We start from the raw sequence: 12,407 nt of genomic DNA on the forward strand, positions 1-12,407 counted from the left end.
GTGGTCAATCTTAAGGGGTTATTGATGCTGTTTGTATAGTTTATTCAGCACTGAAAACCCTTTATGAACATATATTCTGTCTGAGATTTGGACCTGCTTGTCATATTGAAAACTCCTTCTTACAGAAAGCCTCATGTTAGAGGCTTACGTTTTTTAGCATATTTATTTTGTTTTAACTACAGTGGTATGTTTGTCTATTGTAAAGCTATTAAATTTTTTCCAGAACTTTTGAGCCTAACTCAAATACTTTATAGTGTTGTTTTGGTGCCACCTACTGGAGAAAATGCAGTTTTCTTCCATTTCAAAACAGGTTGCCTTGTGCTCAACTATTGGTTTTGCATAAATATGAATTGTTGTCAGTACAAACTTTTATTTGAATAAAAAGTGCATGTTTCAGCTAGCGTACAGTAACAAATCAAAAACACTGAACGGATATGTAATATATATTCACATCTTGGTTACCAGCATACATGAACCAAGCTACAATGTACCAGAATAGCTGATTTATGAATTTTTGAATCTAAATGTTTCAATCTAAAAATAGTGGTTCTCGAAGCTCGCCTAACTGCTTTTTGGTCTCTTCTCAAGCTTGTGAAACATCCATCAAATAATGTGCACACCACTGGAAGTTATTTCAGTTATTCCCTTCCTTTCTCTTACATAAAATTGATTTGAATAGATTTAAAATCGATTGTCGCCCAGTGGCGTTATTTGGCAGGGAACAGAAAATATTGTCTTGGATCAGCTGCTTGCATGTACCCAGTACCATCTCAGCCTCTGAATGCAGAGAAGCAGGGTAGAGTGGAGGGTGATGTGTTAGAGAGGCGGAGCCTGCAGGTCATTGGACACACCCTCTCTTTCTCTCCCTCCCTGCTTGAAGCATTTGCCTTAGCAGTCCTTTGAGCTTTGGCTAAAAAGTCAATTTGTGCTGTCTGTTCCCTTCCACTAGGTTGTGGATTTTTTCTCCCACTCCTGCAGAGAGAGAATGACATAACAGGAATATATTGTAAAAAAAACAATGACTGAATACACTTGTGGTGATAATGGTTTCAGATAGTAATACCATTAGAACTTTGCATAACCATATTCATATACCATTGTTATATATACACTACCGTTCAAATGTTTGGGGGAAAGTAAGCTTTTTTTAAATAAAGAAATTAATGCTTTTATTTAGCAAGAATGCATTCATTTGATCAAAAGTGACAGTAAAGACATTAACTTTGTTACACAAAAAAATTATTTCAAATAAATGCTGTTCTTTTGAACTTTACTTTCAAAGAATGATGAAAAAATGGCTGCTGAAAATTCAGCTTTGCCATCAATGAATAAATTTTTTTGTAGTAAAACATGATAGTTATCAGTTATTTTGTAGTAATATTTCACAATATTACTGTTTTTACTGTATTTTTGACCAAATAAATTGGCAACCTTGGTCAGAATAAGAGACTTTTGTAAAAAACATTTAAAATTTAAACAAACAAACCTTTAAATGGTAGTGTATATACTGCTATTCATATGGTACTTTAATGTACTTCAAAGAATGCAATGGAATTGCCACGGTGCAAGTCCAAAAATCATGTTAATTAGTACTTTTCTGTGCATAGTTGCTTTGATTGAGAAATGTATTAAATGTTATCAAAAAGCTAAGCTCTCTGTTAGGACTATGGATGCATAAGTGGACTCTGACCTTGGCCTTCTGCAGAACGTTTCCTTTGCCGGATGCCATGATGGACAGGGGTCTGTTCTTCAGCGCTGTGGCGGAGTTGACAGGTGAATCTCCATTGTTAGTGGTGTTGGTGGGTGTATTTGGAGCAGGGCTGGATACTGGTGCCATCTTGGGCTAGAATACACAACAATATAATCAGCTAGACTTGTGTTGCTCAAAAAAAGTAGAATTATTATAAACAGTGGAATTTTGTTCTTAACTATACTGAATATTTCCCCCTAGTATGCTTATGTCAGGTAAGCAGCTCCTTTGGTTTTGCAACAGATTATACACTACTATTCAGAAGTTTGAGTAGGTAAGTTTTTTATTTTTTGCTTGTTTGTTTTTGAAACATGTATCTTATGCTCACCAAGGCTGCCTTTATTTGATCAAAAACACAACACAGTAAAAACAGTAAGATTGTGAAATAATATTACAATTCAAAATAACTTTCTGTTTTTATATATTTTAAATTATATATTATATATTTAAAAATTCTTATTTGCTGTCGTCATACTAACCGTTGAAGTTTCCAGTAGACTGCTATCTACCGTGGTGCCCAGTGTAAAGGGTCCAGCTTCCACTTTTCTCAAATTCTCCTTCACCTCCATCAGGCTAAGCTCCACCTCCACTCGCCGACGCTCCGCCTCACGACACGTCTCCTCCATCTGCTTCAGACGAGCCTCCAGAGAGGCCTGCTGAGTAGGGTCTATACAAGCCATAAAAGCATTTATTAGCATTTTACATTTAAAGTGACATTGTGGTGTTATGGTATGTCAGAACTAACAAGTAATATATAAAAACAATTGCAATTTGAAAATGGAAAGAAAACACAAAGTTGAAACACCATCAAAACTACTGCTTTTAACACATGGGCATTTCCAAACATGACCAATAGGTGGCGCTGCAGTACCTTGGCAGGAGCTCAGCTCCTCTTTCACCTCTCGTCTGTCTTTCCTCAGTGTGGCCAGAGTGTTTTTAACCTCCTCCCTCTCTCGTTCCAGCCGGTCTCGCTCGTCGGTGTAACGTCGCACGTCGGCTTCCGTCCTGTTCTTCCCTAATTTCACCTCAACCGACCCCGGGCCTGCTAAACATGAGGGAATGTGTAGGAGCTTTGAGTCATAACCTACATTCACATACTGAAGGTATGCTCACTTGAGTGCATGGCTGGGAAAAGCACAGCAGGGTAAATAAATAAAAGTTTTGTAGGTCTGTTTTACAAGTGACGACCCTCACCTGCTGGGGAGAATTTGAGTTTATCGAGAAATCTATCTGTGCTGGCGGCTCTTCCTCTGGAGGTAGGTGGACTCTGGGGCGTCTGTGCAGATGTATGGGGTAGGGTTTGGGTTTGGGATGGCATCGAGGTGGGAGAGGCCCTCTTTTGGCTTTCCTGACTGAGGAAACTGATTCTTTGAGTCTGGACGTGCAGATTGGGGGCTGGAGAGGGGTCTGTGTCCACTCTAGGAGCAACAGGTGGAGGATCGAGGTTCTCTGTGCTGCTTGGTAATGAGGTTTCATTTGTTTCATTCTGTTTTAGACAAGAATTGTATAGAAGGTTTTAAACATTTGTTTTAAAATATTTGTATATTTACACTGCCGTTCAAAAGTTTGGGATCAGTACATTTTTTAATGTTTTTTTAAAGAAGCTTCTTATGCTCAAGGCTGTATCTATTTGATTAAATGTACAGAAAAAAAAACGTTATTCATCAAAGAATCAAATAAAAAATGTATCACAGGTTCCAAAAAAATATTAAGCAGCACAACAGTTTCAACACTGATAATAAATCAGCATATTAGAATGATTTCTGAAGTATCATGTGACACTGAAGACTGGAGTAATGGCTGATAAAAATTGGGCGCTGCATCACAGAAATAAATTATATTTTAAAGTATATTAAAATAGGACACCAATATTAGAAATTGCAATACTATTTCACAATATTACTGTTTTTTTCTGTATTTTTGATCAAATAAATACAGCCTTGATGAGCATAAGAATCATTAAAAAACATTAAAAATCTTACTGATCCCAAACTTTTGAACGGCAGTATACGTTTTTATTTAATTTTATATCATTATTAATAAGTAAATATTTGTATTTTGGCACTAACAACACCAAGGTAATGAATTTAATTACCAGGGAATGCACATACTGGCAAAATGTATATATACACTCTTGTTCAAAAGTTTAAGCTCAGGTAATTTTTTTTTTTTTTATAAATTATTTAATGCAAGGATGCTTAAAATGTATGAAAAAGACATTTATAATGTTGCAAAAGATTTCCATTAAAAATTAGTCAATTTAAAGAAATGAAACATACATAAATAAATAGCTCAAATTTAGATCTAATAACATGTATTTTACATTTTAAAATGGTTAACCTCTTTAGGGTGTAGCTGATCATCCTGGGGAGCAGCTGAGGGACTGAGCTCTGTCTGTGCGGTGTTGGACGTCTGAGGTGACACTCTGCCCGAGCTCGTGTGCAGGAAGGAGCGAACCGGGATCAGATCCAGATACACTCTGTCCTTCCCGTTCTCCTCGCCGCTTGCTGTTCCCTCCTCGCTGTCATTCTGAACCTCTTGAACCTCCTACAGCCGGAGAGAGCAACAGTATCAGAGAAACATTATTGAAGTTGGACGGCCTGCAGGGTTACAAAAACACAACACTGTCACAGCAATGACTTCCTGTCACTCTTATTATTTTTGGCAGAATGCTTAGTGAATCTTCAATATCAAAATAAGCACAGCTGCAGGAAAGTGGGTGCTGTAGATTAATGACAAAAGCATGGCAAGTGTGTCTCCCCCACCTCCTGTTCGTTCTCTGTGGATGGTACATCATCGTATATGTCATCACAGGTATGAGGGTCTGACGGAGGGCTGTCTGTGTATGTGTTGGGCTCCGAGTACCTCCTCTGCATTAGACTGACAAATACAAACAAATCAGGCTCCAAAATCTCAAAAAAGCAAACAAACCTCTCATATGACTATGAATATGATTCATAAGTAATATGGGCCAATTTTATGGTGTATTTGTGTTTTATGCTATACTTTATTTCATTTTGTCTGTTTACAGTCTCAGCCTCAAGGCTATTGTTCAAATTTTCTCCTTTTGTACACCATGGAAGAAACCCATGCAGGTTTGTGACAACATATGAGGGTGAGAAAATGATGACAAAATGTTCATTTTTGTGTGAACTATACTTTTATTTGTTTTAATAACAACTGATGTACATGAAGTAACTTACTACATGGATGTCTTGGCAGCATTGACAATACTGGATATTCTCTCAGAGTTCACATAGTCGTAGGTGAGATCTTCTGGGTCTGTTTTGGTGCCTGTCTGTGACAGTATGAGCCCTAGCCAGTGGCCCATATCAGCAGAGGACTTAGTCTGAGAGGAAATAGGAGGATTTTTAATCATCGATGCCCCCTAAGATATTCATATATCTTCACGGGTGCAGCTAGGCCTGGTAAAACTATCTGCCAAAAAAAAAAAAATGCATAAAAAAAATTCTATTTCAGATCAATATTCTATCTCAAGAAAATCTATTTATCTAAAAATCCAGAAAAAATGCATCACAGTCTCTGCAAAAACATTAAGCAGCACAACTGTTTTCAACATACTGTAGATAATATTAAGAAATGTTTCTTAAGCTGCAAAACAGCATATTAGAACGTTTTATGAAGGATCATGTGACACTGAAGACTGGAGTAATGGCTGCTGGAAATTCAGCTTTACCATCACAGGAATAAATTGCATTTTCATAATATTAAAAAAGAAATCTGTTATGTTAAGTTGTAAAAATATTCCACAATATTAGTGTTTTTTTCTATATTTTTGGTCAAATAAATGCAGCTTCGTGAGCACAAGAGACTTCAAACTTTGGAACAGTAGTGTATATCATTTGGAAGTGTCCATTATTTACATAAAAAAAATAGCTGTGAATCACACAAAGCTGTATACACCAGAACTGAATGAAAGAGAGGGGAGTTTTCAGAAATCTCATTCAGGCTGTTGGACTGATGCCAAAATACACGAGGGCATCAGACAGTGAGACTGGGAAAAACAGTGGCTTATTATGAGAGTGTAAAGAATTACTAATCAATCACCTCTGGTCTTCTGGTTTACTGTAACAAACAATTGTCTAATACAGATGTTATACACCACAAACGTTTTGTTTGAGTGACCTCTCTTTACTCACTTCTATGGTTGCGAGCTCCTCACCATGCATTTGGATGCGGAATGAGTACAGGTGCTCAGGGCTGGGGTCTGGCAGGACCATGCACCCCTCCAGAGCCACTGGCTGCTGGGACGCTTTGCTCTTGCTTTTGTCGTTGTAGATCCAAAGTTGCCTGTCCCTCACTGAGCACCACCTGCTTTTCCACTGAGTGTTCACCAGGACATTTAGGTAGCCTGGAACAAAGAGAAGGTGATGAAAATGGTAGGTTTTGTGGAAGTTTTTAAAACTTGTCAACTAATAATATTGATGATTGGTTACCTGACGTATCCACAGTCTTCTCCGGATTTTCCAAAGAGGAAACCTTCTTTTTTCCAATGTTCATAAGGTTACTAAACTTGCCGTATTTCTTCTTAACTAAAGTTTAAATGACAATTGAAAGGTAAATATTAAATACAATTACAATAATATAACTACTACAGTAATAATGTGAAATATTATAATTTAAAATAAATTTAAAATGTAATTTATGGCAGTGTTGGCAAAGCTGAATTTTCAGCAGCCATTACTCCAGTTTTCAGAGTCACATGATCCTTCAGAAATCCTTCTCATATGCTGATTTGATATCAGTGTTGAAAACAATTAATATTTTTGTGAAAACCGTGATACACTTTGTTTTCCAGGAATATTTGATGAATATAAAATTCAAAAGAACAATTTTTTTTAAAATATATAAATCTTTTATAACGTTACATGTCTTCAATGTAAATTTTGAAAAATATTATGCATTTCTGCTAAATAAAAGTATAGAAATTACTTAAAAAATAATACTGACCCCAACGTTTTGAACTTGTATATGATGCATATATACACACTATAATCAATTAAGCTTTCTACTCTGGAAGTGCCTGGTGAGGTATTACAACTTTAGTTGATCGCCTCGTTTCTAATTATCATGATGCATTTTTTATTCTTATATCAATGTATTTCCATTGAAAATAACAGGTATACAAAGTTATCAACTGTATTTGTATTGATGCTGCAGTCAAGTCTGCAACTGATTATACAGCTGATTGGTTCATGGTTAAGCAACATTCTGAGGTGACAAGCATCTTCAACTCTACCAGTTTAGACAACTTCAAGTCACTTCCAGTGTAGTCAAGCAAACAGACACCTAAGAATTGCTGCAATGGTCCACTCTCACCATCTTTGTTCTCCAGGTTCTCTGCGTGACTGTCTGTGCTGCTGCCACTCTCAGACGCCACTGAATATCTCTCGCTTTGCTCACCCTGCCAGAAAGGCAGAACTTTTAAGCTTAACATGATACAGACTACTTTATGAAAAGTCCACCCAAAATTAGACAGAGTTTCATACATAAATCAATCAGAGAATAAACCCCAATCTATCATACCTTAGTACAGATGAGTGTTGGAGAGTCAGTTACATCAGCAGATCCTGCAGTATTCTTCGGACTAATTTCTTGAATAACCTTGAATAAAGATGAAAGGCTATAAACAATGTCTGCACAAACAGAACACTGATTATTCATCTATATGGGCCAGACCCCATTGGCCCTCACCTTTAGCCATTGTTCAGCCTGCTCTTTGCTCTGCAGTCCCAGGACGATGGCTTCTCCACCCAGTGGGGTTATTTTTAGCTTGTGCTCTTTCCTCTTAGTTTGTTTCTCTTTGTAGACAACACTGCAGCCCAGCAGACTGATATCCAGCAGTGGAGTCTGATCCTTTGAGCTTTTGTAGCACTGAACACAGTAGCATTAAAAAAAAAAATCAGACACTGACTATTTTAATTAAATATTATTCCTAATAGAGCTTTATTAAAAATCGTGGATATTCCACTAGTGCTAGTAAATGTCAACATAAAACATTTTTGTAGCAAAAATTGATCATGATGCTAGCAACGCCAAGGTCATGGGTGCGATTCACAATAACTGCATGCACTGATAAAATGTATAGCTTCAATGCAGTTTAAGTCAGCATCTGCCAAATGCATAAATGTAAATGTTAGGTGCAAAATGGTTGCATCCCATTTTTCTTCTGTAATGAGACATTTTTGAGGATTTTTATGGGTGGAACTTGATTTTTTTTTTCCACTGAAAATTGACTGAATCATGAAATGGTCCATGAGAGGTGGATGACTTTAAGAGGTCTTGGTGACACCATCCAAATAAAGTCACTTCAGGGGTGGCGTAAGTTATTACATTTTGATTAAAGATTACAAAAAGACAAACTTGTATTCTTCATAATTATGTGCAACAATAAACCATACACAGGTAGACCAGTAATGTGCATTAAGAAAGTAAATATGGTCATTTTTATTTATGTTGACTAAATTGTCTGTTTGAAAGGAATATTAAAGTTGAAAGCAAACATTTAAGTAAATAATTACTGCTAGTATTAGTAATACGTGTAAACATTCTGTGTACACATTCATATCATAGATGAGCTATGGGTGGGAAATGGGTGTCACTGACATAAGCAATGATGTCACATACCAAGAGACGATGTTCGCGGATGACACACAGCTGTTTAGCCCACTGGCCGAGCCACTTCTTCCTCCAGAGGAAGGCACAGATGCGTGCATCTTTCATTAGCTCGATGGATGCCTCAGGAGACGGCCACTGGTGCTGCGCAGTGGACTTACCCTTCGTCACTTCTTCCTCATCATAGGACTCGTACGAACTGCTCACTGGTTCTGTATCTTCTGTAAATGCGAAATGTGTATATGAATCAATAAGCAAAGAAGGCGAGGCTGGTCTCATTGTTCATTGCCAGTGCACTGGGATAAAAGAAAGTAAAAATCCTCTAAATAGCAAGTAATTCCCTACAAATTCTGTTGAATTTAGCATTGTGTGAGAGAATTGTAACTCAAAAATGTTCTGTTTTTTCAGTCCTGTGTGAGTTTCTTCCGTGGAAAACAAAAGGAACAAGATGAGGATTAGTAAATCAGAACATGATGGGGGGGAATGATTGTTTTTTAATTGGTTTGTCTACATAGTTTAGTCTAGATAAAGGTATTTCTGAGAGCTTTGGGGCACAGAGAAGTAAGAGTACATCATGAATATGGCAGGCATGCTCTTAAGCAAGCAAGCACATGCAAAGTCAGCAGCCTTGAGCCTGGATGCATCAAACAATGAGGTTTTCTCAGAGCCGTGCACTTCACCGCAGCCTATAAAGTTAGTGCTGTTTGATTGTTTTTCTCTCTTGATGTACACTGAGAGAAACAGAGATAGATACCCCGAGTGATCACAGCATAGACCTCACTGTTTGACGCTTCTATGCGCTTCCTGACCCCTGTGATGATGGCAAAGCACCCAAAATCTATAGAAACACAGGAGGACAATAAAAGGGGAAATGCAATAAGGGAGGAAGAGAAAAAAAGATCAGGTGAGAAGCTGTAGATAGTGAAACCTTATGTGGCTTACATGTCACATGAAAGAAACAGGAAGAGTAAACAAGTGCGTTTGATGCATGAGAAATGTTCATTAGTATTGCAATACTGATATTTTGGGGCTGCACTAAATATTTGTGTCTTGTGGTTTTTATGCAACCAGCAGCATTACTGCTTGTATTATTTTAGGGTTTCATCACTGTCAAAACGTATCCATGTAGAAATTCACTCATCCTAAACCATGAGGCTTGGCTTGATAGCTGCCGAAACATCAGATTTTGGCCATGCACAGCCCTTGTGTGTTGATTTTACACAGCACAGCTGCATGCTAATGCCTCTGTATCCTTTGACCAAGAAGAGACGTCATCTTCTGAAGAATATTGTAAATGGTTGTCCCCTCGCTGGGCTGAACTCTGCAACCCCAGCCAAGTGCCCCATCACTGTTGGCCCCATTTCCTGGGCTCACGGTCAATGTTCCGTCACTGTGTGCCCAGAGCCAGAGAACCGGCTACCGTTGAACAAAGACCATCACTGTTTTCTGCGCTCCCTGCCCGCAGGCTTCTCTGTATCACAGTAAAGCTGTAGACTACAGTGGGACGGAGCTAAAACAGAGCACTCAATGACCACAGGTTGCCTCTCGTAAGACAAAAGTGAAAAGGACAATGTTGAGGAAAATAAAAAGTCACAAATCACTAACCTAATCTTTGGAAATATCCTTTTTTTTAACCAGGTTATAAATGGCTTGACATGAACGTCAAAGTAAAGAATAAACCATAGAAGATAATGTGTATTTAGGTCAACTTTGGACCCAATTTGAGACGTACCATTGATGCTAATAGGATCATACGGTTGTGGATCTTCATAGTAACTTTCAGTCTCTATACACGCAGCAGCAGGAGGTGGTGGAAGAGGAAACGGCTCCCTTCCCATGTTGCACTGAGATAAAAAGAATGAGAAAAAAGAGAAAGATAATTAACATAAGAGAGAAAAAGATAACATTATGTCAACATACTGATTATTTCATTGAATTATAATGCCACTTTTATGTTTTTTCTATTGAAAATGCTGTTACATTGGATGCTGGTCTCCTGAATGTGATTTTTATTAAATAAATATATTTTAAAAATGAAATTCAATTAAAGAGTAAATAAAAAAGTAAGTCTGTATAGGGACCAACTCTCACTATTTACTACTTGCTTATTAGCATGCCTATTATTAACATATTGTCTGTTTATTAGTACGTATAAAGCACATATTCTGCATTACCATATTCTACATCACTAATCCTACCCAATACCTAAACTTAACAACTACCCTACTAACTATTAATAAGCAGCAAATTAGGAGTTTATTGAGGCAAAAGTTGTAGTTAATGAATGTTAATGGCGAGAATTGGACCTTAAAATAAAGTGTGATTAAAAATAGTTATCTAATGTAGTATTAGAATAAAAGATCAGGAATGTGTAAAAAGAAAACAAGTCAATTTCAGGAAGGAACGACAGGCAAGACATCCTTGATCAGCCAGCTTCACCACACCATGCTGGTCAACTAGCTTAACTACCCACGTTTTGCTGATTAACTGCATGACTATGCTGGAGCTAGACCACCAATAAACCATCATAAACCAGCCTGATCCAGCATGGAAACCTATGCTGATCTTTTCAGCAGACTTCATAAACACAATGTGCAAAGTACACCAGCACAGAGACTGTATCCAAGCTGAACATCTCTAACACACTCCCATGTAATGAATCAAATAGAGGGATTGAGATGAGCTTAACTAGTCGTTTCTGCACCTGTCTTTCATGAGGGCTTTTCTTTCTGACCGAAGGGCGATTCTTCCTCGAAACTGATCTCTCTCTCTGACCTCAGCCCTGCTCAGCTTGAAAAGGAATTCCACACGTGTTTGCCTGCAGGAGTAATGGTTTTAAAAGGGTGTGGAGCTAGCGATGAGGTTTCCCAAATCAGCCAGTTCATAACATTACTAAATTCCCCACTGATACCCACAATGCAATGACAGCCCCTGGGCAAACTGAACACTGATCCTCTCCTCATGACACACACACACACACAGGGCTGATTAGGGCTAGCGGTAGCTTGTGAACCATAAAGTTGAATGATGACAAGAGGTTACAGACAGACGGCTGGGAAAATCTCCTCTTGCCTGCATTAAACTTTATACTAAGTGGCTGGATTGAAACCTCCTGTTTGACATGACGTGCTTGTGCTTCTCGAAAGCAGAAGTGAGGCGAGCAGGCAGGCTAAGTGATGGCAAGGCATGTATATAAACAACTGGATGTCAAGGACACAGGAAGTTGAATGCAAAAGCTTGCTAGAGGCTCCGCTTCAATAAGTCATGCAGAACGAGAGTCAAAGAGTTATGTGATCTCAAATGTAAAGTGACCAACAAAATATATTAGGGTTTTGGTGGGAAAATAAGAGCAGCCCAAAAGAGAAGGAACATGTCGATTGAACTGTGTAGAAAGTATTGTTTTTCTCACATCAACCCCAACTCACAACCCCCACATTTTTCGCTTCATCCCGCCCTCGCTCTTCTGACACTCAACATAAAATCTCTGAAACAGAAAACAGTGTGCTGAGTCCTCAGGCATCTGACAATGATTAAAAAGAAAGTGAAGGCATTTCAGGGAAGGCTACAACTTTGTATCACTTCTTCTCCGGCCACTGCTGAATGTCAAGACCATGTCCACATCCCAGTATCAACAGGACAAAAGTGGTATCTGTTTATATGCTATAAAAATCACTGTGAGTAAAAGACAAATCCTAAAATCTTAGTACTGTAAGTCGAGACTGAACTCCACCCAAGGCTTGTTTTCATAATCTAATCCACAAATCACACCATATTCTCCTTTAAAAAAAAAAGAGTTAAAGAAAAAAATTTAGTCTATATAGGAAACATTTCAAGAGTAAGACATAAATAATGACAAAGAACCAGTCTTTGGGACAAAAAGCAAAAAATTCAAGTGGGCAAGAGACCAAAAGAACACCCAGAACATGGAAAATCCCCCCGTTCCCATGCCAAAAATCCAGTGAAGAAAAAAAAACTCACCAGGGCCAAAACACTTCTGAGGTAGAGAGGGTACTGAAGGAAA

At 38.0% G+C, this 12,407-nt stretch overlaps 1 protein-coding gene across 1 annotated transcript in view; it reads right to left on the reverse strand.

The window, feature by feature from the left end:
• Positions 1–341: 341 nt before the first annotated feature.
• Positions 342–12,407, reverse strand: part of LOC107755545 (actin filament-associated protein 1-like 2) — a 35,000-nt gene continuing 22,934 nt past the window's right edge. The window contains exons 5-19 of the mRNA XM_016572415.1: positions 10,119–10,230; positions 8,399–8,607; positions 7,466–7,645; positions 7,298–7,375; positions 7,091–7,175; positions 6,208–6,303; positions 5,911–6,122; positions 4,954–5,099; positions 4,516–4,630; positions 4,091–4,297; positions 2,945–3,236; positions 2,622–2,795; positions 2,230–2,417; positions 1,691–1,843; positions 342–972 (exon numbers count right to left, since the gene is read on the reverse strand). Coding sequence (XP_016427901.1) covers positions 946–972; positions 1,691–1,843; positions 2,230–2,417; positions 2,622–2,795; positions 2,945–3,236; positions 4,091–4,297; positions 4,516–4,630; positions 4,954–5,099; positions 5,911–6,122; positions 6,208–6,303; positions 7,091–7,175; positions 7,298–7,375; positions 7,466–7,645; positions 8,399–8,607; positions 10,119–10,230 — 2,274 coding nt within the window. The 3' untranslated portion in view covers positions 342–945. The remainder of the gene's footprint in view (positions 973–1,690; positions 1,844–2,229; positions 2,418–2,621; positions 2,796–2,944; positions 3,237–4,090; positions 4,298–4,515; positions 4,631–4,953; positions 5,100–5,910; positions 6,123–6,207; positions 6,304–7,090; positions 7,176–7,297; positions 7,376–7,465; positions 7,646–8,398; positions 8,608–10,118; positions 10,231–12,407) is intronic.

The sequence above is a fragment of the Sinocyclocheilus rhinocerous genome, unplaced genomic scaffold (genome assembly GCF_001515625.1).
Source record: "Sinocyclocheilus rhinocerous isolate Xijiao unplaced genomic scaffold, SAMN03320098_v1.1 scaffold140, whole genome shotgun sequence".
NCBI lineage: Eukaryota > Metazoa > Chordata > Actinopteri > Cypriniformes > Cyprinidae > Sinocyclocheilus > Sinocyclocheilus rhinocerous.